This window comes from Plecotus auritus (assembly GCF_963455305.1).
Source record: "Plecotus auritus genome assembly, chromosome: 9".
Taxonomy (NCBI): Eukaryota; Metazoa; Chordata; class Mammalia; order Chiroptera; family Vespertilionidae; genus Plecotus; species Plecotus auritus.
Window position 1 is genome coordinate 149,161,348 of NC_137783.1, and position 26,190 is coordinate 149,187,537.

Genomic DNA, 26,190 nt, shown 5'->3' on the forward strand with positions numbered 1-26,190 from the left:
ATGTATCCAGAATCATACAGCAGGTCAGAGACAGGGCCCGTCCTGGACCCCGAAGGCCTCAGGGAAGGCTCTGTCTTCACCTCCACCCAAGCAAGGCCTTTTCTAGAGCCAGCCCACCTGGCCCTCCCGCCCTGGGCCAGCCCTTCGGTTCATAGGGCCACCCTCAGCCCAGACTTGGCTTCTCACTGAAACCTCTGCCTCCAGAAGCTGAGACGAGAGGACCATCGGATCAGAGGTCGGAGGGGCAGGGAGACCATCTCGCTCAAGCACAAACTGTCTCCCCCTTAAGACTGAAGGCTCCGGGCACCCCAGCTCTGGCAGCAAGAAATGCTTTCTTTGTGGCAGAGATCATCCTCATTCTGTCAGGGACACTGAGGCCCAGAGAGAGCTCAGAGCTGGTGAACCGGGTACTGGGATTAGAACCCTGATTCTTTGTCCCCCAATGCCATCCAAGTACCAGGAAATGTGGGGTGATGGCCCCCACCTCCCCCAGTGAGTGAGCTCGGCAGGCCCAGAGAGAGATAAATAAGGCTTTTATGTACAGAGAAGCATGATATCGTGGGGCAGGTGGGCTGGCAGTGAGCAGTGAGCTGGGCAGGGTGAGCAGGGCCCTGTCAGTGGGAGAAGATACCCCGGAAGCGGGCCTTGTCCTCTTCGTCCTTCTGCCGGATCCGTGCCTCCAGGGCCCGAAGCTCCTTGCTCACAATGGGTGCCAGGGCGGGGTCCAGCTCCAGCACCTTGGCAAAGTCAGCCTGGGCCTCCTGGGCATTCCACACGGCGGCGTGCGCCTTGCCCCGCTTGAAGTAGGCCTTAACATTGTCTGCAGGGGGTGGCAGTAGGCAGCAGGCATGCAAGGCATGAGGGGGGACCAGCTAGTTGCCCACTATGCCTTCTGCACCATGGGGTCCATCATGGGACAGGGCCTCCCATTCCCCACTCAGACCTCATTGGCACATCGAGGCCCATGGCCCTGCCTGGTAGGGGATGGCTGACGGAGTGGGGGAGTTCAGAATGGGGGTGATGGCAAAGGCTCAGTCTTTGCACCCCAGTGCCCAGTGGTGCTAGGGAGGAGGAGGCCGCTCGTCTGACCCCCGCCCACCCGGCAGCCCAGTGCCCACTGCTCACCATCATACTTGTTGAGGATGGAGGAGCAGTGGTCCAGCACTTCATAATACTCTTGGGCCACCAGCTTGCACTGACAGTAGTTGAGCAGCAGCGGCGTGATCTGCTGATCCAGCTCGATCCAGTCCGGGGACCCAGGCTGTTCCTGGGGGCGTTGGGGCAGGGAGAGGGACACGGACGCTGAGACCCGGGCCCCTGGCTCCACCTCAGCCCTCCACCCACCTGCCGCAGCCTCAGGGCAGCACCTTCATCTGCAGGTTCTTGAGGCAGGCGATGGCATCATAGTACTTGGCAGCGGCCTCCTTCACGTGACCCTCGCGGTACAACCGGTTGCCCTCCTGGTGGATGACCGGCACCGCCTTTGCCTTCTCCTCATCCGTCATTGCCCACGGGTCCTGCTGGTATGTGCCAGGGCCCTCCACCTGCCGGAGTGTGGGCCAAGTCAAGGGGAGCCCCAGGGCACCACAGCTGCTCGGCCTCCAGACAATGGATCCCCAAACCACATCGCTCGTTCCTTCACTGACCATTCAACAAACACTTACGTAGCATCCCCTAGGTGCCCAGCACCGTGCCAGGTTCTAGAGACAGATCAGTGAGTAAGACAGTGAAGATCCCTGCCCTCAGAGACTGAAGGGGAAGGAGGGGCCCGAGAGGGAGCCCCTGGGGACAGCCAGGGGTCCACAAGGTGTTCTGCTCCCTGCCCTGCCTTAACCCCCGTCTATCCATGGAGCCTACGAGCCCTGGGCAGGCAGGCAGGGCCGGAGCCCACTCCGAAGCTGGGCAGTGGCAGTTTGTCGAGGCGCCTGAGCCCTGGCGGCTGCTCACCTTAAGCATCTCGATGTCGAAGACGAGAGGCTGGGGGTTCTGCTGCAGGGCGTCCAGATCGGCATGGCCCAGAGAACTGTGCTCATGCATCTGGGCGATGCCGCAGCAGTGCCGCTGGCCCTCCAGGGGGTCCTTGCCGGCCGCGATGTTGCGCAAACTCTTGGCCACCAGTGGATACAGGACCACGTGCTGCAGGACGGGTGGGCAGCAGGGGCTCTGTCAGTGTGGCCCAAGACGCCCAGCCCCTGCCCATCACCACCTGAGAAAGGACACTGAGGCCCAGGGAGGGGCCACAACTGGTTCAGCCCCACTCTGCTAAAACGCAGGAGGGCTTTCCCCTTGGGACTCCGGCATCCCAGGCCCCTCTCTCCCAGCGAAGCCCCCAGTTCCTTCCACCCGCTCTGGGCACCGAACCAAGCCCATCACTTACCCCCCACTGTCAACCGGTCTCTCTATAGGCCCAGAGTAATTCTTACCTCTTCCTCCTCCTGGGAGTCCATTATTGAGGTGCCTTTGCTTTTTCTCCTGCCCGCCCCCTACCCCCTTCAGGGCCTATCTCAGAGCTGAGTTCAGGGCAGCAACTTTACAACCCACAGGGGAGACCCTTAGCCATAGGGCACCCAGCCTTTCACTAGGAACAGCTGCTGGGATGGTGGGAATAAGACTGCCACCCTATGCCTGGCCAAAGTGGCTCAGTGGTTGAGCTTGGACCTACGAACTGGGAAGTCACAGTTTGATTCCCAGTCAGGGCACATGCCTGGGTTGCGGGCTCAATCCCTGGTAGGGAGCATGCAAGTGGCATGTAAAAGGCAGCCGATCGATGATTCTCTCTCATCATTGATGTTTCTATTTGTCTCTGCCTCTCCCTCCCTCTCTGAAATCAAAGCAAATACATATACTACCCCACCCCAGTCTAACCAGCTCTCCTCGCTGGCCCTGCCATCTCATCCAGCCAAAGGCACTCCTGAGTCTTGGGTCTGGGCTGGACCATGCTGGGCATTTTTTTTTTTTTTTAAAGAGAGAGAGGAGCCCTAACCGGTTTGGCTCAGTGGATAGAGCGTCGGCCTGGGGACTCAAGGGTCCCAGGTTCGATTCTGGTCAAGGGCATGTACCATGGTTGTGGGCACATACCCAGTAGGGAGTGTGCAGGAGGCAGCTGACAGATGTTTCTCTCTCATCGATGTTTCTAGCTCTCTATTCCTCTCCCTTCCTCCCTGTAAAAAATCAATAAAATATATTTTAAAAAAGAGAGAGAGAGGAAGGAGAGGGGAAGAGAGAGAAACATCGATTGTCTGCCTCCTATATGCCGCCCACCAGGAATCAAGCCCTCAAACCGTGCATGTGCCCTGACCAGGAATCAAACCGGTGTGCTAGACGACGCCCAACCAACCGAGGCACACAGACCAGGGCCATGCTGGGCATTTTGAAACTGGAGGAAAACAAGCCCTACCCCTGCCCTGAAGTAGCTGAGACCCAGGCAGAGGACCAGATCCTGGCCATCCAAGGCAAGATGGGTTGAGGGACCCAAAGGAGGGGTTCAAGCCAACTACCAAGCAGTCAGGGAGGACTTCCTGGGAGTGGTGACCCAGGAATTTACTGTGAGGTATGAGGGAGAATTTGGGCCAAAAAGAGGATGGAAAGGAAAGGCAGGGAGGGGAGGGGAGAGAAGGGGGTCTGGCAGGGGCCAGACCCTACAGGGCCAAGTGAGCACCAGGAACCAGAGAGGCCTGAAGCAAGGAACTGAGTGGGTCCTTTCCATCTGAGAACCAGTCTCCTGGCTACAGTCTGGCTAATGGAGAGGAGAAGGCAGGATAGAGGCTGGGATGCCTGTGTCCTCCTGGTGTTGCGATGCCCGGGGGGAGCTGGTGGTGGCCTCGCCAGGGTAGAGGCCCTGGCATGGGGAGATGGGGAGTAGGGATGGCTGGACAGACATGCAGGCACTGCAGGCAGATGTAAGACTCCAGGCACCTTGATGTCGCAGTGGAACTGGGCGATCTCCCCCTCACGCATGGTGCTCACGATGGTCTCCCACACGGGCAACTTGAACTTCTTGCCAATGATGAGCTCCATGGGCTTGCCACGCACACGGCTGTCATCCAGCACAGTGCCCTCCTCATCGCTGTGCAGAGTCCGGTAGTGGAATGTGGCCTGCAGGCCCATGAGGGATCAGGCAAGGGCATAAACCCTCACCCAGCCCCAAGCACAAAGCCGGCTCCCAGCCTGCAGATGGCATAAGGGACAGGGCTTGCCCAGGGGTCACCACCTGGCCTTTACCTACCACCCAAGTGAGGAAAGTGAGGCAAAGAGAGGACAGTAAGGGGCTCAAGTCCCATGGCTAGTGGGTGGATGGCCTGGGATGGGAGCCCAGCAGCCTGGCTCCAGTTATTCTCCCAACAAATAGTTACGGGCACCTACTATGTACTGAGCTCTGTGCTAGACACAGCAGAGAACAAAACAAGTCCCTGCCCCCATGCAGCTCACGTGGACTGTCTATAGCAGTGGTCGGCAAACTGCGGCTTGCGAGCCACATGCGGCTCGCGAGCCGCGGTTTGCCGCCTTGTTGACTAATGAGTTTGCCGACCACTTGGATAGGGGCTTAATCACAAGGAACAACAACAGCCTGTAATTATTGGAATCGAGAGTCTAGATCAGTGGTCGGCAAACTCATTAGTCAACAGAGCAGCAAACCGCGGCTCGGCTCGCAAGCCGTAGTTTGCCGACCAGTGGTCTATAGGAAAGAGATGGGCCTCAAACAAACAATGTGCTATGTAAGGTGGAGGTAGTGCTGTGGATCAGAAAACAAACAGCAGCAGCTAAGGCAGGGGGAGTGTATATGGGATGGGGAGGGCAACCTTTAAGCAGAGATCTAAAGGGAGCAGGGAGAAGCAAGCCAGCTAGAGGCTGCGGTAGCAAGGCGGCGTTAACTTTCTAGGCCGAAAGAATAGCAGCATAAAAGCCTCGCAGGGGGACAGCATATGGTAAGTTCAAGAAGCAGCAGGGTCACTGTGGCAGAAGCAGAGTGATTGTAGGGGAGGGGTGTACCATGGAGTCATGGGGTCAGCAGGGGTAGACCCCCCAGGGCCTGTATGCCATGTGTGGTGAGGATGCTGTTTTTCACTCTGAGACGGAAGCCACTCGGTGGATCCAAGCAGAGGAGGGATGTGATGTGTGTCCTGCTGCTGCTGAGATGAGAGCAGGTCGTAGAGGGGTGAGGGCAGAAGCAGGAAGGCGAGGTAGGAGGTTACTGCAATGACCCGGGGGGAGACCGTGGCGGCCTGGACCAGAGCAGTAATGGGAGAAGTGGTAAGACCCTAGGTGTACTTGAGGTTTTGCTGTGGGATGAGAGAGAACAAGAGGAGCCATGGATGGCTTTTGGCCTGAGCAACCAGAAGGCTAAAGGTGCCCTTAACCAAGATGGGGAAGGCATGGGTGGAGTGGATTAAGTCTGAGTTGCCAACCAGATATCCAGGTGGAGATGGTGAGTAGGGAGCTAGATATCAAGTTTATGGGAGAAGTAAAGGCTACAGATATACATTTGAGGGTAGTCCAGGCATGGAGAATTTGTTTCAAGAGATGAGCCTGGATGAGGTCATGTGGGGGTGAGTGCAGAGAGAAGAGGTCTGAAGACCCAACCCTCAACAGGCTATGGTTAGGGGAGCCCACACTCTTCACCGCGCCATGCTGCTTCTCTGAACTCGGTTTCCACATCAGTAAAATGAAGTCAACAATAGTACTTATCCCACACTGTGGAAATGAAGTAAACTTGTAAAGCATTTAGCAAGGTGATTATAGAGTGTGCATAAATCAATGCTAATGACCGGTCATTTAATATCTCCGGTCCCTGTTCTTTCAGTGTCATTGTTCACAGATCTTTACTATCTTCACAATGTTCTCTCCTTCTGGGGTCTGTTCCATCCAGAATCTCCCTTGCCAGGACCTTCTTCAAGGCCACCAACTCCATGGGGACATGAAGCCACACCCACAGCCCTTCTCTAATCTGGGCACGGATCCCACTTCATACAAATCATCACCAGAGCTATGCAGTTCCCCTCTACTCTCAGAGCACTCACACGGGGCCAGGCTAGGATGTGCCCTTCCCTCAATATACCTGTCCTGCATGACTGCTGTGCTGGGCACAGGGCCTACCCCAGGGAAGTTCCCTACTCTACAGGCAAGTGGCACCTGGGAAAGGAACTCCAGGAGGACAGAACTGCAGGAGCAGAAGCTGATGTAGGTTGTTTGGGGGAGAAGCCAGGAGAGGCCTTGATGTACAAAGGGAGGAAGGGAGGAGGCTCTACTTCCCAGCCTTTATCTGTCCCAAACGATGCAAGGTAGACCAGTCGGAAAGCTGCCAAAGGGTTCTGATCTGGCAGACCTGACCTCCGGGCCTGTTCTCTGGAACCTCAGTTTTCCCATCTAAACAATGGGAGCTGGTCTAAGTGTTTTAAGAACACCCTTCCATCTATAAAAGATCTTAAGCCTTGCAACCCAGAGGCCCCGGGGGCCCCTCCCCAGTCCAGGGTCCCTCCCAGATCCAGGTATTCAGCTCAGGTTCTTCTCCAGCACTGGGTCCAAGCAAGCACTTAGGTCAAACTCCCCCAACCCGTTTACACTGCCAGTCCGCCTCCCGGGCCAATACAGCCACCCAGCCAAGCCAGGGGGCGGGGCAGACACATCCAAATTCATCCCCGACTTAAATTCAGACCAATCAGCGTCGAGTTCTGCATGTGAGCGGGAGGGTCACCGGCCGCTGTTCTGTAGGCATGCGCAACCTCTCGCCTAAGGCCTCCTCCCGCCTCGCATGCGCGCCGCACAGAGGGGTTAAGCGGACGGGGTAAGACACGAACCTTGGTTCCATCCTTAAAGTCAGGGAGTTCTCCTCGGCCCTCCTGTATCACACGCTTTTGGATCCCGTCCTCCCGGAGTCTTGCGATGACATCCGCCATCCTCCTTACCCGCTGCTCTCTTTCGGTAACTTCCGGACTCGCTCGGCAGCTTCCGGACCTGCTTCGGCAACTGCTGGAGCTTCGGCAACTTCCGAGGTGCCGCCATTTTGGCTGAGGGCAGACGCCAAAGAGGGACTGAACGTGGAAACGGAAGGTGATTGGTTCTCTGCCTTGAGGCTGAGCCCGCAGGTCTGAGCAGGGGCGGGGCCTGAGGCTGACCGGGAGGGAGGGGCGTGAACTGAAGCCTGTCCGAAGGGCGGGGCCGGGGTCTGCGGGGCGGGGCCGGGGTCTGCGGGGCGGGGCCGGGGTCTGCGGGGCGGGGCCGAGGTCTGCGGGGCGGGGCCGGGGTCGGCGGGGCGGAGCGGGCCGGGGCGGTGCGGGGGCGTCCCTAGCAAACAGGTCCTTGAATTGATTAGGACTGCGGCCCTCCCCCTTGGCCTTGTGCCACTCCATTTAAAGTTGTACAAACAGTATAACAGCATTTCAGACCTAGGAGAGGAGAATAGGGGCGGGGTAGGGGAAGCCCACTGTAAGGCCAGTCCCCAAAAACAATTTTTATGGCCGAAACCGGTTTGGCTCAGTGGATAGAGCGTCGGCCTGCGGACTAAAGGGTCCCAGGTTCGATTCCAGTCAAGGGCATGTACCTTGGTTGCGGGCACATCCCCAGTGGGGGGTGTGCAGGAGGCAGCTGATCGATGTTTCTCTCTCATTAATGTTTCTAGCTCTCTATCCATCTCCCTTCCTCTCTGTAAAATATCAATAAAGTATATTTTTAAAAAACCACTATTTTTGTGTATTCCCTTCTGGCTTTTTCTTCTTGCATATCTAGCACAATAGTCGCGACTTTTAAATCCTGATTTTTTTTTCCTCCTTCAAAAATAAAAAGCAAAACCAGGAGTAAGAAGGGAGGAGGGTTTCGGTATCTCTGTGGGAACTGTAAGCTCCCCAAGATACTGAGAAAGTGCCACGTAGGGTTGGTTTGGATCCACAGTGTCTGGCACAGAGTGGATGCCCAATAAATATAAGGTAATACATGAAGTGATAGGAGTCAGGTACCTTGGGGCTAAAACAACGATTCCCTCCCGGGAAACTAGCTGTGTGTCTTCTACTCCCACCTCTGGGGTTGTCAACGTAAGAAATGTTCAAACCTATAGAGAGTTTTTATTAGTTTATTTGAGCCAAACTGAGACAATTGCCAGGAAGCAAAAATCTCAACAGGGATTGAGAAAATGCTTCTGAAAATGGCAGTTTTACCACTTGTTTTATACATCGAAATCAAAGGGGAAGATTAGCGAGGCGGGGAGGCAGGAGAAAGCAAAGCAGGGAAACCCCTGGGATTGAGTAAAAAGTACAATGAATAGACAAATGTCTTTTACATAGGTGGGTACAGGATAGTTTACAGTCCACAATTAGTAACAATGAGAGGATCGGTGGGCTAGTTAGAAAGTTTTAATTTCAGACCATCCTATATGGTTACTTTTAGTTTCTGAGTTTGTAAGGCCGCCAGGTAGGCCTCCCTGAGCTTGTCAGGTTTCCTATGTGCCCCTTCTTCGTCCACAAGGTTTAGGTCATCACGTCAGAGGAATGTCTTGGGACCTGTGCACTGTCTACATCGCATCATCATAACTGCGAGGGATTATTGTTAGTCCCCTGCGACCCAGGTGCTCAGCGCTTCAGATATTTACTCTGGTTCATTTCCCACAAGAAGTCCCCTGAGACAGGCAGGACCTCCGATGAAAGCAACATGCTTTGTTTCTTTTTTTTTAACCAACACAGGAAGTTTTTGTTTGTTTGTTTGTTTTTATTGTCTAAAGTTTTACATAGGTCTCCTTTTCCCCCAATTGATCACCGCCGCCCCCCCCCCCCCCCCCGCCGCCATTCCTACCCTGGGCAAGCCCCCTCCACCCCAGTGTCTGTGTCCATTGGTTATGCTAATATGAGTCCTTTGGTTGCTCTCTAACCACCTCTCCCCTACCATTTGTCTCTGGATCTATTCTTGTTCATCAAATTATGTTGATCATTATATCCCACATATGAGTGAGATCATGTGATACTTATCTTTCTCTGACTGGCTTATTTCGCTCAGCATAATGCTCTCCATCCATGCTGTTCCAAATGATAAAAGTTCCTTCTTTTTTATAGCAGCATAGTATTCCATTGTGTAGATGTACCACAGTTTTCTTTTCTTTTTTTTTTTTAACACAGTTTTCTAATCCACTCATCTGCTGATGGGCACTTAGGCTGTTTCCAAATCTTAGCTATTGTAAATTGTGCAGCTATGAACATAGTGGTGCATATATCCTTTCTGATTGGTGTTTCTGGTTTCTTGGGATATAGTCCTAGAAGTGGGATCACTGGGTCAAATGGGAGTTCCATTTTTAACTTTTTGAGGAAACTCCATACTGTCTTCCACAGTGGTTGCACCAGTCTGCATTCCCACCAGCAGTGCAGGAGTGTTCCTTTTTCTCCGCATCCTCGCCAACACTTGTCGTTTGTTGATTTGTTGATGATAGCCATTCTGGCAGGTGTGAGATGGTATCTCATTGTTTTGATTTGCATCTCTCGGATGATTAATGACTTAGAGCATGTTTCCATGTCTCTGGGCCTTCTGTATGTCCTCTTTCGAAAAGTGTCTATTTAGATCCTTTGCCCACAACACAGGAAGTTTTACAGGCAAGTTCTGCCAAATATTTTTTAAATTTTTTATTATTGATTTCAGAGAGGAAGGGAGAGGGAGAGATAGAAACATCAGTGGTGAGAATCACTGATCAGCTGCCTCTGGCATGCCCCCACTGGGAATTGAGCCCATAACCCAGACATGTGCCCTGACTGGGAATTGAACCTCTATTTCCTGATTCATAGGTCAAAGCTCAACCATTGAGTCACACCAGCTGGGCGCCTTCTGCCAAGTTTTGAAGCCACAAGTAGTCTATATCTTATACCCATTGTTTCAGAAAACAGAAAAAGAGGAAAGCTGACCAACATATTCTACAAGGCTTCTTTAATCTTGATTTCTGAACCAGTTACATATATCATAAGGCAAGAAAATTATACAACATTTTACTAATAACTATAGATATGAAAAATTCTAAATGAAATATTAAGTTACTTGAATCCACTAGAGTATATAAAATGCATCAATATCTAAATGAATGCCACTCACAAAAAGGGAGATACTATATGATTTCTATTGAGACAGGCTAGTAAGCTAGGACAAGAGGAATAGGGAAACTGAGACAGATAGTGAAGCAAACAGTTTACAGCCATCTAGTAAATCTAGATGCCAGGCAGTTTGCAGCCATCTAGTAAATCTAGATGCCAAGCAGTTTGCAGCCATCTAGTAAATCCTATCTTCTCTAAACCAAGGACACTTAAGAGTAGATGGTTTGGCCCTGACAGGTTTAGCTCAGTGATTAGAGCATCGGCCCGGGGACTGAAGGGTCCCAGGTTCGATTCTGGTCAAGAGCATGTACCTCAGTTGCAGGCTCAATCCCCGGCCCTGGTTGGAGGCAACCAATCCATATGTCTCTCTCACATTGATGTTTCTCTCTCTTTGTCTCTCCCCTCCCACTCTCTCTAAAAAATCAATGGAAAAATATCCTCCAGTGAGGAACAACAACAAAAAGAGATGATTTGGCCCAGTGTGGCTCAGTGGTTGAGCATTGACCTATGAACCAGGAGGTCACAGTTCAATTCCTGGTCAGGGCACATGCCTAGGTTGCAGGCTTGATCCCCAGTATGGGGCATGCAGAAGGCAGCGGATCAATGATTCTCTCTCATCATTGATGTTTCTATCTCTCTCTCCCTCTCCCTTCCTCTCTGAAATCAATAAAAATATATTTAAAAACAACAAAAGAGTAGATGGTTTGCACTTCTCCTCCAGGACAGGAGGGTAAATAGCTTAAATCACCCTACTCAGGGAAATAGATAGCAGAAATCCAATTAGTGCCGTTTGTGCCAACCACATCCAGGGACAGATGAAGTTAAGGGAATCAGTCTCATTTTGGCACATCAGCATAAAATTGATGAATTTTCTATAATCCTCCCTTAAACTCCCAGCATTTAAAAAACCCTCAAAAAACTGTTCCTAGCTCCTGTTCTCCCTCCTGGGAGCACTCCCTTGCCTTTCCCTTCCCCCACTTCTTCCCCCACAGGCATGCATCTCCTAAACTCTAGGGGTCTCCAAGAGGCTTGCAACCAGGGAGCAGTGGGCAATGGCAGCTCATCCCAGACTCACCCACTGAACTTGTCCCCAAGATCCCCTTCTCTTTGACTTCTTAGTGAGCAGAGCAGTCCAGCCTAGGCCCATTTCCCCACCTAGTATCTCTCCTATTGCTTCTTCTGTCTTAGAACCTTGTTTCACTGTCCCCAGCTTTAGTAAACTTCCTCTAAAAATCACCTAGACTCATGAAGTCAAGAACCCACACACTACCGGCCTGCCCTAGGCAGACCAGCTCAGGGCCAGGTCCCCTTTCTGGTAACAATATGAAATACTGCCCTGGCCACCCTGGCCGGTGTGACTTGGTTGAGTGTTGTCCCATGCACTGAAAGGTCCCTGATTCTCAGTCAGGACACACAACCGATCAATGCTTCTTTCTCATCAATGTTGCTTCCTCTCTCTCCCTCTCCCATCCTCTCAAAAGAAAAAACAACAACACATATTTTAAAAATATATGAGGTACCTAGAGTGGTCACATTCATAGAGAGGAAGTTGAATGGTGGTTGGCTATCGGGGAGGGAGAAATGAAGAGTTGTTGTTTAAAGAGTATAGAGTTTCAGTTTTGCAAGATGAAAAAGTACTGGAGATTGGTTGTACAACAATGTGTACTTAATACTACTGAACTGTGCACTTAAAAATGTGGGTGTGCAAATTCATACAACCACTCAGGAGAGTATCTGTGGTACTTAGTGAAGTCAAGGGTACATGGACTCCATGGCCTAGAAGTCCTACTTGCAAGCAGAATTCTCTGATGGTCCACCTGGGGACAATGTGAAGATGTCCATAGCAGTGATGTATGTGATGTGATGGGGGCCTCAGGCCGAGCTCAGTGTGCACACTTGGTGGGGATGGTGGATAATAAAAGCACTAGGTGCTCAACATGGAGCCAGAAGAAGCAACAAATGACATGCATGTGGAGAACATTGGTGTTGAGTGTAAAAATGCACAAATGTAAACAACAGAATGAGTTTCATACATGACACCATGTTTGTAAATTGGGAGCACATCCACATAAGAGCCAGTGCCATGTGTAGTAGAAAGCCAGGCAGGATTCACGGAAATGGCTGAGCACACGGATGGAAGGGAGCAGGGAGGAGGGAAGAGGGGGAGAGGAAGAGGGAAATTGTTCATAGTGATGATGTGTCACAAACTGAGAGGCATGATTGACACAACTGTGTCAATAAAATAAAGCGGGATGGCTGGGTGGAAGAGAATGAGCACCCCTGGAGCTACGGGGACCTGCGTTCAAATACCACTTCTTCCACTTGCAAGCATTTGGGATTTTAACAAAGCACACATTCATTTCTTCCACAAATGCTTACTGAGCATGTACTTAGTGCCAAACACTGTTCTAGGCACTGCAGACACAGTGGTGAATAAAACTATAAGGGTAATTCAAGGTAAGTGCTATATGATGTGAAACTGAAAGACTTTACATCGCAGGGAAAGGGATGGCTTCCCTACGAGATAAGTGCTTTGCAGGCACAGGGAACAGCAGGTGCAGAAACCCTGAGGTGGGATTAAGGTTGGCCTGTATGGCTGAGGAGGGTGATGAAGGGCAGAGGGGGACTTGATGAGACCAGGGGAGGCAGGCAGAGACCAGAGCATTCAGAGCCTTGGTCAGGAGTTCAGATATTGTTCTAACCACAATGGAAAACCAAGGGAGTTTTATGCAGAGGAGTGACTTAGCAGCATACTTGCTTTTGCACTTTTTAAAAAGTTTTATTTAACACACCGAGAAAAGAATCGGGTATGTTTTTAAAGAACACTCTGGCTGCTCAGTGGAGAGTGGATTGCAGGAGAGTGGAAGCCACATAAACTCTCTGAGCCTGTTCGCACAGAGGCAAGGCTATGAGAAAGAACACCTCGCCCGTGCAGGGCCCTGGTGAGTACGGGTGGGGAACGGTACCCTGAGTCTCCTTGGCACGGAAGGAGCGCCTGGAATGCGAAGGCCGCGTCTGGGGCCTGTAGGATGGCGCCTAGCAGGCAGCCCCTCCAAGCCCACGGTACAGACCTGGGAGCTGCGTCGCAACCCGGCACCCGCCGTTGCTCGAGAAGACGGCCACTGGGCGGCGCTAGGGCCCAGCGCGGCCCGAACCAGAGGATGCCCTGCCCGCTCGGCAGCTCGGCGCTCGGCAGCTCGGGCCTGCGGGGGGCGGGGGCGTAACGTGAGGGCGAGGCTTCGGAGGGCGGCACCCCGCTCCCTAGACGACGGCGCAAGGCCAGGCCAGCGTGCGGGGGCGGGGCCACGGCGAGCCGGGCTGGCGGGCGCGGGTGGCGGCGGCGCGGGGCGCCTGAGCTGGCGGGGCCATGAGCGCCGCCCGGCCCCAGTTCAGCATCGATGACGCCTTCGAGCTGTCCCTGGAGGACGCGGGCCCTGGGCCCGAGTCCAGCGGGGTCGCCCGCTTCGGGCCGCTGCACTTCGAACGCCGGGCGCGGTTCGAGGCGGCCGACGAGGACAAGCAGTCCCGGCTGCGCTACCAGGTGACCGGCCCGGCCCTCCTCATCCCCCGCCCGGTTCCGGGCGGGACCCCAGGCCGGACCTGGAGAACCCCAGCTCAGGGGAGAATCTTCCTAGAGGCCCTGGCCGGAGTGGGAGACCGTCCCCCTCCCCTCCCACCCCCCTACCCCCGACGTGGCCACTGATCGAGAGCCCTGCCCAGACCCTCAGCTCCGATTCTGGTCCCCAGCCACCACTTGAGAGCCCAGAGACCGACCCCGGGAGCTCCCTCCCACCCCAGCCGCAGGCCTCGCCCACCCTGGGCACTGATTCCCCTCCTTCCTCAGATGTTAGGAGAGGGAGCTGGGGAGCCCTTCGGAACCTGAATCAGACCTTGTCCATATTCATGAGCAACCCTCTGAGGTCCAGGCCCGATGATCTAACAGGAACCTGCATCCCCTCTTCTGTTCTAGAGGTCTCCATCCATCCTTTCCCCGAGAGCTGGGGGCCCCCACTCACAGGAGTCCTTGCCCACACCTTGACTCCCACCAAACTGGAAATCCCCATTTTCCCAGATGACCTCCACCAACTCTAGGATCCTTTTCATGGAGACTTGGACCAGATTCTTGTGCCCTAAACCTGGAAACCATGGGCCTGCCCTTCCCTGGCACCCCAAATCCAGAGCCTCTATATTGGGCCTCTGAAATACCATCCCGACAGTTCCACCCTGACTCCCAAACCTGGGCTATCTCCTGGCCTTGGGACCTATGCTGGGAGCCCTCCATCAGCCCCTGCACTCCTGCCCCCCAAAGCCTCCAGCTCCCACCTACCACCTGGTTTCGGTTTGATGATTCACAAACCCGTTCTGCTCTGCGGGGAGGAGGGAGGGGCCAGGCAAGCAGCTGTGTGGACTGGCTTTCCTCCTCGCCCGGAGGGGGAGTGAGGAAGGGCCTGCACGCAGTGACCCTGAGCCCTGTATTCTGGAATAGAACCTGGAGAACGATGAGGAAGGAGCCCAGGTGTCTCCGGAGCCAGATGGGGGAGTCAACACCAGGTCAGGGCCAGGTGGGGACCCACCCCATACCCCTGTTGCTGTGCCTCTGGCTCCCCGTTCAGTCCACCTCCCCTCACTCAGCTCTCACACCCTATCCCACAAGGACTCCTAGCCTGACCCCCATTCTCCTGGGTTTCCCTGTCCTGCAGGGTCACCCTACCCTAGTGCCAGCCTCACCCACCCACCCCCACCAGCCTCTTTATCCTGCAGAAAACCAAGCTTGGTCTGGCCCCTACAATCCCTAGCTTGAACCCCCAACCTTCCACCTCAGTCTGCAGAAACCCCCCAGCCCTTGAATTCCTTTTATCCCATCCCTGTCAGGGCCCCCTTATCCTACAGGAACACCCAGCCCTAGTCCCTCTCCCTCCCCAGCCACATTCTCATGACTCCTGTCCCAAAGGGCCCCCTTCCTGGCCTCCCCTTCCCTCTCACTGGGCCCACCTATCCTGCAGGGATTCTGGCCGAACATCCTCCGTCCGCAGCTCCCAGTGGTCCTTTAGTACCATCAGCAACAGCACCCAGCGCTCCTACAATGCCTGCTGCAGGTGAGTCACCACCCTCCTTAAGCCACCCATGGCAGAGCCCCAGTACAGACAGCCCTCTGGATCAGGGAGGGTGACAGAAGAGGGTGGGCCCCTGTCACCTCTTTCACCGCTCCTGCTCTCCTGCTCCCCAGCTGGACTCAGCACCCTTTGATCCAGAAGAACCGCAGGGTAGTGCTGGCCTCCTTCCTGCTGCTGCTGCTGGGGTTGGGTGAGTGTCCCTGAGCCCCTGGGAGGGGTCCGCCCTCCTCTGCAGACTCTGCATTCCCTTGGCACACTGAGCCTCCCAGAATCCTGAGGAGGCAGCTAGCTGCCATCACCCTCCCCCCTACCCCCATTTTACAGGTGAGAAACTGAGGCCTTGAGAGAGGCAGGCCCAGCCTCCTGATCACACAGCCAGGAAATGACAGGAAGTTGAAAATGGAACCTTGTTCAGTGTTCCAAACTGTATTCTCTAACTTAGCCTGTTTAACCCTTTTACTCTGTGTCCACTTCGAACCAGGTGCAGGGCAGGTTTATCTTGCTCACCTTACAGAGGTCACAAAGCAAGGAAGAGGTAGGGTCATGACCCAGAACCTGTGTGTAGAGCCCATTGCTCAGGGAGATGCCCGTTCTCACGGGCCAGGGATGCTGAGTGCCCCGCCAGCCTGATCCACAGGACACCTGTCACTCCCAGTTCTCTGGAGTCTGAGAGCTGACGAAGACCTCTCTTCCACCTCCTCCCCCCATTGCTCAGATAGGAAAACTGAGGCCCAGAGCAGGCAGATCTCACAGTCAGATGTTTTCTGACTCCACACTTTTCATTCTATGGGGCTGAGGAGTCAGGGTCCCCAGAAAGGTTCTAGGGTTGGGATCAAGAGGGGCCCATAAGGAGGCCCCCACTGTGGCAGCTGCCCTCCCTCCTCCAGGAAGGTCACGTCGCCTGGACAGAAAGTGAGCAGCATCCTTGCCTCAGCTCTGGGTGTCTGTGCAGGGGGGGAGAGAGCTACCACTTCTCCAACACCTGCACACAGAGCACTGGTCACACTAGCCACCTGCCTTATCTCATTTTATCCTCTCAACACCCAGCAGGGCGAGCATGGTGATCAGTCCAGAAATAAGGACACAGACTCAGGCAGGTGAAGGGCCTTTCTCAGGTCACAGCTAAGACGTAGATGAGCTGGGATTTAAACTCACAATAGGCGGGGGGGGGGGGGGGGGATGAAAAATAAATAAATAATGACATCGCCAGGCCTGACATTCCCATAAAGAGCCTTTGTAGGAATTAGAAAAAGATGCCTACTCTGAGTGGGCAGAGCCCACAGCCCTAAGCCAGGGTTCAGGGAGTGAGTTCTAACCCCCACTAAGGCCTTTTTGAGGTGCTCCAAACCTGGAAACCATGGGCCTGCCCTTCCCTGGCACCCCAAATCCAGAGCCTCTATATTGGGCCTCTGAAATACCATCCCAGCAATTCCACCCTGACTCCCAAACCTGGGCTATCTCCCCTACCCCATTGCTGCAGAGCCCAGCTCCTCACCTCTCCCCATCCCATCCTATACCTGGGGGCCCAGAACTCGCTTTGGGTCTGAAAAGTTGGTCCAGCCTGACCTCTCCACCTTCCCCAGCGTCCACTGTCCTCAGCCAAAGTCCAGTTTTCCCCCGGGCCTACAGGCCTTGCCAAACTCCTCAGCCTGGGCTCTTGTCTCTGCAGTCTCACCAACAGCTGGAAGCTCCTAGAAAGCCCAAGCTCCCTCCAGACCGTTCCCTCTGTCTGGAACACTCCTTTCCCTCTCTGCCTGCGCGACACCCATAGCAAAACGTCTAGTCAGGATGCCACTACCTTCCAGGTGCAGCCCTGAGCAAGTTACTTTCCCTCTCTGTGCCTCAGTCTCATCTTCTGAGCAATGGGGATAATATATGCCTCACTCGGTCAAGGTGACAAAGTGTGCATGTAACACGCTTAGCCCAGTGTCTGGCAGCACCTGGTAAGTGTTTGCTAAATGTAAACTGCTATTGCTACTGCTACCCTGCTCAGCTTAGGGGCCACTGCCCCCAAGAAGCTCCTCCTTGACCCCCAGGCTCCCATGCTGCCTGATCTGATCCACCACATCCTAACCACTGGGCAGCAGCTTGGAGGTTCTTGTTGGTTGCTCTACTAGGGAAGGGCCATGAGGGCAGAGACCTCATCGGCCTCCCCCTGCAACCCCCAGGAATTCCCAATACCAAGTGCTCCATAAATGTGTGTTGACTGACGTAAAGACCACACCAAGGAGCAGATAAAAGTCTCTCCTTACAGACATTTCCCAGGGCCTGCCAGGGCCCTTGCTCTGAAAACAGTTTGGCGAGCTGCCCAGGAACCTTCAGCTCAGGTGGGGGAACACCATTCCTCGGGCCTAAGCCATGTTGGGGGTTGCGGTTGGAGGTCCCAGCTCCTGCCCCCTGTTCCCGCCCTCACCCTTGCGGCCCCATCTGTGTGCAGTGCTGATCCTGGTCGGCGTGGGACTGGAGGTGGCCCCCTCACCAGGTGAGCGCCCCCCCACCTCCGCAGGCAGCGCTCACTCCTCTCTTGTGCCCAGCGATCCTTGGCAAGCCCTCTCCCCTCCCATTACTCACCACCCGCCCAGCCAGAAAGGGCCCCTGGTACTGCGGAAGGTGCCCCCCTGCCCTGACCTGGCCCCTCCTCTCCTCCCGAAGGTGTCTCCAGCGCCATCTTCTTCGTTCCTGGCTTCCTGTTGCTGGTCCCGGGAGGTGCGAGCCGGTGGGGCGGGGCGGGGCGGGGCCTGGGGAGGGTGGGCGAGCTCAGGCGCTGACTGGCCCCGCCCCACAGTCTACCACGTGATCTTCATCTACTGCGCGGTCAAGGGCCACCGGGGTTTCCAGTTCTTCTACCTGCCCTACTTTGAGAAGTGAGCCGCCAATGGACAGCAGGACAGCAGGAATCCACGTCGGCCCCTGGCGGCCTTCTCTCGTCCCCAGGGGGCGCTCCTCGGCCATTGTCCAGTCCGGAGTTTGCTCAGGAAGTTTGGGGCCTGCAGACCCTGGGCCCATTACCTGAGCCTGGGAAAGTCGCCCTTTGCCTGCTCTGTGCCTTAACTTATTCTCGGGCCCTGAGACTACTGAGTGGTGGTGTTTTACGCTAATAAAAGGGGTACTTACATCCAGCAAAGAATTGCTCTTTCCTTCCAACCTGCCCGTCAGCCTGGCCAGCCCCTGCCGCAGAGGCTGCCCCTGGAACTGAAGGGCGACCGGACCACCCATCTTCGCATTGTGCACAGGACAGCCCTGATGCTCCAAGACTTGTCCGGCTGTGTTATGGGTCGAGCTGGATCCTCGGACCCTTCGGCCCTGAAAGCCTGGGGGAGCCTCTTCCAGCCTCCCCATTGCCCCAGCCCTTAGCATTGTCCGCCCTGCCCCTTTTTCCACCGGTAGGTAGGGGCAGCATTAGTTCCTGTCCTGGCCAAGGGCACTCCGATGACGCAGGCCTGGGGCCTGGAGGCTGCTATCCTGGTTCCAGTCCGGCTCTGGGGCCCTGGGCTGCCACAGCCAGCTCCGAATGTGGGCCATGGCAAGGCAGCGGCCCAGCCCCCCCCACCCACTGCCCTACTTCCTAGGCCCAAGGGTTGGGAGAAATAGGAGACAAAGGACATGGGATAAGGGCTTTTCAACAGTGAACCTCAGTGATCAAAGACTCTTAGAACCACAGAACATTGGGAACAGACCATCTCAGGATTTTGAAAAATCCAAATATCTCAGAATCTTAAGAACAAGGAAACAAAATCTATGAGAACCCTGAAATCTGAGATCATAATAGCTACCATTTACCAAACTCTTAGAAGGCACCAGGACCTGTGCTAAGCACTTAATGCAGGTTATTTCTGGTCCTCACTTCCTCAGCCCCATTTTACAGATGAAACAGACCCAGAGAGGTTGACTCACCCAAGGGCAAAGTTAGGGTCATAGCCAGGGTTCCATGACACCAGTGGGACAGAGAAGGGCACTGAGCTGGTGGCCACCAACTGGCCAACCTCAGGGCTGGTTGAACACTTGTGAGCTGAAGAGACCCTATTCATGTGATTCCATGTTTACAGCCTGTGTCCCCCAGGAACACGTGAGTGCCATAAGGGACTGGGCTTGGTCTAGCCTCCACTATGTATGCAGCAGCCAGAACCGTGCCTTTGGATTTCTGTGACTTTTTTGAAAAAAAAAAACACCACCACCCAGACACCTGCTCTCGCTCCTGTTCTCCTGGCCCACCCACACTTCCAACCTGCGGCCCCCTGGTCAAGACACTTTTTGGAGCACACTGGGATCCAGGAACTCCTAAGTCACTGGTTCTTAAACGGGCTGAAATGAAAAGCAATTTTCATTTCTGACTTTGTCATGAATCAATACTTGAAGATAAAATAAAAACTAGTAATGTGAAATAAAAAACAAATACAGAATCAAGCCAACAGTTTGTATTACAGATTAATCAGACATAAAATTACATTTCAATAAATATAATCAGAACAAACATGGGAAAAATGAAAAACCACGAAAACCAGTCATTGAAAGTAAGCAACACTGTGCTCATAACTTTTTGTTATTCTTAGCAAAGTTATCTCAGAAATGGTGATTTTCCATATTACAAGACTCAGGAGTCAGCAAGCTGTAGTCCACAGGCCCAACAGGGCCCCCAAGCTAAGAAGGGTTCTCACATTTTTGGAACAGTTGGGAAAAGTCAAAGAATAGTAATATAAGATTTTTGAACTCATAAAAATTTATAAAATTCAAACTTCAGTATCAATAAATCAAGTTTAATTAATTCTTTATTAAAGTTCCAATACAGCCACACCCATTTGTTTATGTGTAGACTGGCTGCTTGGCAACACACACTACAACAGCAGAGTGAGCAGCTGCAGCAGAAAATGTGGTCCTCAGCCTCAAATCCTGACTATCCAGCCCTTTACAGAAAACACATGCCAACCCTGGAGCGATATGAGCCCTGTGACAGACACCAAATAAAACATTTAAAGTTTTAATGTAGCCCGGGCTGGTGTTGCCCAGTGGTTAGAGTGCCGGCCCGAGAACCAAAGGCGTGTACCTGGGTTGCAGGTTCAATCCCTGGCCCAGGTCAGGGTGCGTGCGGGAGGCAACCAGTCGATGTGTCTCTCTTACGTTAATGTCTCTCTCTCTGTCTCCCCTTTCCTCCCTCCCTTCCACTCTCTCTGAAAAGCAATGGAAAAAGCATCCTCGGGTGAGGATTAACAACAACAACAACATTGAAGCATCCCCTCCCACCTTCCATTTTGTTTTGCCTATTATTTCAGTCCCTTCCTGTTTTTAAAATCCCCCAAATGAAATTTTTAAATGCCCTCATGCCCTCACCCCCCTGGTGTCTGTGTCCATTGGTTAGGCTCATATGCATGCATACAAATCCTTTGGTTGATCTCTCCCCCTTACCCCCACCCTCCCCTACCTTCCCTCTGAGGTTTGATGGTCTGATCGATGCTTCTCTGTCTCTGAATCTGCTTTTGTTCATCCGTTTGTGCTGTCCATCACTGCCTGTCAGTACATACTCTGCCTTCCTTCGGGATTGACTTTCCTTCTGACGGAAGCCGTCCCCTCAATGAGAGTATGTGGGTGGGGGCCCCTTTCACTTCCCTTTTGTATTTTGCAGTTTCACTGAGATGCTTCTAGAATCTAGATACAACTTTTTTTTTTAGAAGATAAATGATCTGTGTTTATTTTCGGGTAGATATACATTTAATTTTATTTATTCTTCTCTGGCTCCAATGTGCTCCTTCGGTCTGGGCACTTGTCTTTGTGGAAAAACTTCATCTCTCTGAATATTGCTTCATGCCCTTCTCTATATTTTCTCCTTTTGAAACTCCTTAATGAGTTGTAATTACCCTTTAAATTTTTTCCATCTTTTTATCCTTCAGTGCTACCTTAGAGGTGATCGCTTCCAGTTCATTAATCCTCTCTAATCTGTTTCTAATCTGCTGTTTAACTTATTAATATTTTTTCATTCCAATGGCTATATCCTTTATTTTTAGAAGTTCTATTGTTAGCTTTTGAATCTCCCTGTTCAGTTTTAATACTATCCTGTTGCTGCATATTGGTCTCTCTTCCTTCTTTTATCTCAATACTAGAGGCCCAGTGCACGAAATTCATGCACGGGTGCGGTCCCTAGGCCTGGCTGGTGATCCAAGCATGAGCGTCTGGTGTGGAAGGGCAGGTCCCAGCTGACCTCTGGGCCCTGGGCAGCACCTGGTTCATCTTCAGAAGTGACAGGGTGTGTGTGTGTGTGTGTGTGTGTGTGTGTGTGTGTTTTAAGTCCTATGTGCCTGGCTTGAAAGTGTACCCTTTTCAGCAATTTCTTTCCTATTTCTTCAGCTTTTCATGCCATGGGGACAGACCACACTCCTGCTTGACGTGCAGGCCTGAGTTCTGGGCTCTCTAGGGTAACTTTTCCCGCTCAAGGCCCTGGACATCTGTATCCCTGCTAATCCCTCAGGCTGCTCAGTGGAAGTATATTTTGGTTCCCTTTTCAAGTACAGGATACCCCGTCGAGACCCTCAAATGTACTTAGGGTCATGTCTTGCTCCTCAGCCTCTTACTGTCTTTGGTCCCTCCTGGGTGTTAGAGCCCAGGCTCTCATCCCTCCGGTCTGAAGCCCCACAGTGTCCACTCCCTCCCATCACCCAGCTTGGCGTTCTCTCTTTGTCTTTGGTATCTAAGGTTATCCCTCTTTTTTCTTTCAAGTTCAACTTTTTTTAAAAAACACATTTTTTCTACACTTAAGTAGTGGGAGGCCACCCTTTCAATCCTCCCCCCAAAACTGCCCCGCTTTTTTAAATCCTCACCCGAAGATATGCGTATTGATTTTAGAGAGGAGGGAGGGGGAGAGAGAGAGAGAGAAACGTTGATTTGAGAGGGAACCCCGATTGGTCGCCTTCCACACGTGCTCTGACCAAGAATGGAACCCACAACTAGGTGTGTGTCCTGACTGGGAATTGAACTCGAAACCTTTCCGTATAAGGGGCAAAGCTCTAACCAACTGAGCCACACCTGCCAGGGCAAAACAGCTCCCTACCTGCCAAGGGGCTGGAGAGACCCAAATCTTGCTCATCCTGGGGAATGACAGGCAGTTGAGCGTGGGTTTTCTCTTAGCACCTCAGGTGGGAAGGAGATGAAGAGGAGGGTGGTCAGGTGACAAGCCAAGTTTCCAGCCAGGTGTTGTCAGGGGCAGAAGAAGCCTGCTGGTCTCTTCCATCCTGGGGCCGCGGGGGGGCGGGGGGGGGGCGGGGTGTGCCCCATGAACCCTGCTGGTCTGGGGCCAGCAGGTGACAAGCTGCTGGAGCCTCACTGGGTGAAAAGCATCATCACAAACTCTGCAGAAGAGATGACCCGTCCAGGTCAGGGATCCCAGCCTGGGCGCTGGAGGGGTAGGGGAAGCACCCAGGGGTGGGGAAACACACTTACCATCGAAGTCTACGGTGCCATCCCCATTGAGGTCCACATTTCGGAGCATCTCATCCAGCTCAGGATCCGCCAGCGGCTCCCCCAGCAGAGCCGGTGCTGCCTGTCGCAGCTCTGCCACTGTGATTCGTCCATCCCTGTCCCTGTCGAACTGGGATCCCGGCAGGGTTCAGCCCCTCCCACCCAAAGCCACCCCCACCTTACCACATGCTGTGCTTGGACGCCCTACCTCCCATAGTCCAAACCCTCCCTCTCCTGCTCCAGGAAGCCTCCCTGAGTGGACGCCCCAGCGGGGGTGAGCCCCATCCTCTCCAACCCCTCCCTGGCCCTGGTTCCCACCTCTGCAGGGCCCTCGGCCTCTCCAGGCTGAGGTCCCCAGTCTGCGTCCCTCCTGGCCTGGGTGGGAGACCCATAGGGATGCCTTCCAGCCGCCCACGCACCGCCCGCCTCACCCCACACCTCTCGGAAGGCGATGCGCAGCTCCCGCACCCCCAACATGTGTGCTGTCTCCTCCCTCAGCTTCGGGCCCATCAGTTCCACAAACTCTTCGAAGTCCACACGGCCACCCACTGCAGACCCAAGCAGAGTGTCACAGTGGGGGCTGGGGCCCTGGGAGGGACAGCATGAGGCCCAGTCCCTCCTGGCTCTCCTGCATCCAGGAAAGAATGATCCCCCAGCATCCATACCCTCAGGGGGGTAGGAGGCCGGAGCCCCACTGTCTGCTGGGGGTACACTCAGTGAAGCACCCGGGTCGGGGAAAGAGACCAGGCTCTGGAACCAGACAGCCTGGTCCCAACCCTGGCTCTGCAGCCGCTGGTGCGTGGCCTTGGGTGACTGACTAAACTGCCCCCCTTACCCGAGGCTGGGGGCAAGAGAACCGAGCGGTGCGCGTGGGGCTGGAGCTCACGGCTTTCACGAGTGTGGACCCCTGTGGGCAGCAATAAATGCCCCTAAAGAAATGTACCATGTTGCCCCTTGCGCTAAGATACCATCCATTATAAAAAACACCGATGGTCAAATAACAGCTTTGGGGAAAGAAAGGAGCATAAACTGAAATGTCCACACGAATCGTAAGTCGCATCCCGCTCTGGAGCCGAAAGGAGGAGGCAGGTGTGGGTGTCCTGGAATGGAGGTGAATCTGATGCTTGACAAACCAGCTAATGATAACACAGTGTCCGCCCAGCTCACATCTGATCACTGGAATGGCAGGGTTCTGTCGCACTAGGCCTCACTGACGCTCAGGAGGATCTTTTTTTGGGAGGGAGGGAGGGTTTGCGGGGGAGAGATGGCCAGCCAGCAGGAGGCATTTCCTCAGGAGGTCAGAGGCTTCAACCCCAGTCACCATAGAGCCCCAAGGTCTCTCTTGAATCCCCAGAGCCTTCCTTGCCCCCTGGTGTCCCTGCAGCTGAAGGGGCCAATGTCAAACTGTCCTGGAAACTGTCATCTCCCTGCCCCACCCCCATCACCCCTGCTGGACGCTTAAGGCCACCCAGGCAGGTGGGGTCAGGCACTGACTTCGCATCTTGATGTGCTGGGAGACCTCTATGAGCTCCATCTCCGTGGGCATGTAGCCCAGCGTCCGCATGCAGGTGCCCAGATCCCGGTAGCCAATGTAGCCGTCACGGTCAGTGTCAAACTCCTCGAAGGCGGCTTGTAGCTCTGCAGGGGAGGGAGGTCAGGCCCAGGAGCCAGGCTCAGGGACACCTCCCACCTGCTGCCTCCAGCAAAGGTCACTCACCATCCAGCTCCTCGGGGCCCAGCTCGCGGTCCTGCAGGGGCAAGTCCAGCATGAACCCAGGGCCAGCCAGGACTTTGGCCATCCTCCTCCAGCCCCCACCCACACTGGCCTGGGCAGGGCCAGTTCCACAAGGGCAGGAGAAGGCAGCTGAAGACCTGTGGGCCCCAGGAAAAGAGGCAACCCCCACTTCCTGCTCCTGGGGTCCTGAGCTCCCACAGAACCCTGGGTCTGAGGTTTGGCTCCACTGCCCAGGCCAGCCTACACTTTTTCAAACTCCAGATACCCTGCCCCAGGGTCCAGAGGAGAAGTGGTAGGAGGCCTGAGCTCCAGGGGCAGGGTGGACTGAACTTGGGGGGCAAGTTCCACCCCCACTCCCAGGCCCCCAGCCCTGCCCAGGCCCCACCTGACCTTCCCAAAGATGTGGTTGAGCAGGGGCCCATATGTCTTCTGAGCAGCATCGTGCCGGGGGGCAGGACGATGGCGATGGGACTGGCGACGAGAGGCCGGCCCGGGGGCTGCAGGGGCTGGCTCCTCCTGTCCTTCCCCTGTCCTCGAGGGGTTCTCGCTGCCCCCTGAGGCCTCAGGGCACTGGATGGGGGTCTGCTTCCCAGAGCTGTCAGCGCCTTTCCGGGACCCTTGGAGCCCCCTCTCCCTCTTGCTTCTCGTCCTAGTCAAGGGTTGGCCCTCAGCACCACTGCTGGGAGCCATGACCCCCACAGGGGACCTCTGGGGGCTGGGGGCCAGGGCTGGGCCATGCTGCCCCCTCACCTGCTCTGCGGCCATGTGGAGACGGGTGACAGGGCTCAGAGGTGCAGCACGAGAAAGCACCCTTGGCTCTCGGGACTCATAAAGCTGCTTATACGCCGAGAGCTGACGGCCTGGGATCGGGCCCTGAGGGGATTAGGCTAAGTGAGGTAGGCAGCCCAGGCCCTAATTCGGGCCCTCTGGCTGGAGTGGCCTGGGCAGAGCCAGAGGGGTCAAGAGAACTGTTCTCAGCAAAAATGAATGCCAGGACATGGTGGCTGAAAAGAGCTTCAGACTGCTGCTCTGCCCACTTATGAGCTGGATGACCCAGCAAACTCACCTCTCTAAGTCTCAGGCGCCTTATCTATAAAACGGGGCAGCACTGCTGAAGAGTCAAGGACTCAGCCCAGTTGTGTGACATGGGCAGAACTTAGCTTGGAGAGGACGAGAGAAGGCATCTCAGGCAGGAGGGCTGGGAGGTGGGGAGTGAAGGCCCAAATTGCCCCCTGCGGCCCCCGCCTGGGTGACATCCTGGCCGGAGCAGAGAGAGTATGAAATTGAATGCTGGATTTAGGGACATGGCGGTGAGGTCAGAGGAGGTGGACCCCGAGGAGTCCCAGAGCCTGCCACTGTGCTGGAGAGACCCAAGGTGAGGCGGTTTCAGCCATCTGGCATTTTCAAGAATTCGGGGCCTGGCTGGTCACTTGGCCCTACTGGGCCGAGGTTAGGGTTTCCCGGTGAGCAGCCCCATGAATGATTGATGTCCTCTCAGCTTGGGTTTCATGCAGGCCGCCTTAGCGCCGCCGGGCGCCATGCAGCAGGCCCCGGTGTGGGGCCCTGCAGACGGCTGGACCTCTGGGCAGCCAGGCACGCCCTGCTCCTTCCAGCCAGCAGCCATACCTCACAGGTAAGCCAGGCCAGGGCTCCGATCAGCAGGGGCTGGAGCCTGCAGAGTGGGGTCTGTCTAAACAAAAGCCCTGGGTGGGCTGCTGTGGGAGGCCACTGGGCTGAAGGCCAAATGTCAGGAGCCACGGGCCACAGGCGGGCCCAGCGTTTCAGTGGCCTCTGCGTCATCCCGACTCTGCGCTGTTATCAGGGCTTTTTGTCCTCAGAGGGA

The 26,190-nt window shown here is 54.5% G+C and overlaps 3 protein-coding genes across 7 annotated transcripts; 1 reads left to right on the top strand and 2 right to left on the bottom strand.

Moving 5' to 3' along the window:
* Positions 1-516: 516 nt before the first annotated feature.
* On the bottom strand, positions 517-6,948 carry AIP (AHR interacting HSP90 co-chaperone). The gene is made up of 6 exons (XM_080642256.1): positions 6,795-6,948; positions 3,916-4,095; positions 1,948-2,136; positions 1,368-1,544; positions 1,126-1,267; positions 517-820 (listed from the first exon to the last, which is right to left on the bottom strand). Exons 1-6 carry the CDS (start codon positions 6,891-6,893, stop codon positions 615-617), a joined length of 993 nt encoding a protein of 330 aa, XP_080498382.1. The 5' UTR covers positions 6,894-6,948; the 3' UTR covers positions 517-614.
* Positions 6,949-13,348: 6,400 nt separating this feature from the next.
* Positions 13,349-18,290, top strand: TMEM134 (transmembrane protein 134). 5 transcript variants are annotated; one of them, XR_013961632.1, is made up of 8 exons: positions 13,358-13,596; positions 14,542-14,606; positions 15,059-15,151; positions 15,283-15,359; positions 16,975-17,496; positions 17,607-17,651; positions 17,822-17,875; positions 17,955-18,290. XR_013961632.1 is itself a non-coding variant. In XM_080687919.1 (7 exons), exons 1-7 carry the CDS (start codon positions 13,423-13,425, stop codon positions 18,035-18,037), a joined length of 591 nt encoding a protein of 196 aa, XP_080544045.1. In that variant the 5' UTR covers positions 13,349-13,422; the 3' UTR covers positions 18,038-18,290. The 5 variants fall into 5 exon arrangements, 2 of the variants coding, with proteins under 2 accessions (XP_080544045.1, XP_080544046.1); XR_013961633.1 differs by having other exon boundaries at positions 16,975-17,112; positions 17,955-18,287; XM_080687919.1 differs by lacking the exon at positions 16,975-17,496 and having other exon boundaries at positions 13,349-13,596.
* Positions 18,291-22,474: 4,184 nt separating this feature from the next.
* Positions 22,475-25,112, bottom strand: LOC308233783 (calcium-binding protein 4-like; the record flags this gene model as incomplete). The annotated part of the gene is made up of 6 exons (XM_080640737.1): positions 22,475-22,503; positions 22,595-22,742; positions 23,051-23,160; positions 24,107-24,250; positions 24,330-24,360; positions 24,738-25,112. 6 exons carry the CDS (start codon positions 25,110-25,112, stop codon positions 22,475-22,477), a joined length of 837 nt encoding a protein of 278 aa, XP_080496863.1.
* Between the last annotated feature and the right edge of the window lie 1,078 nt (positions 25,113-26,190).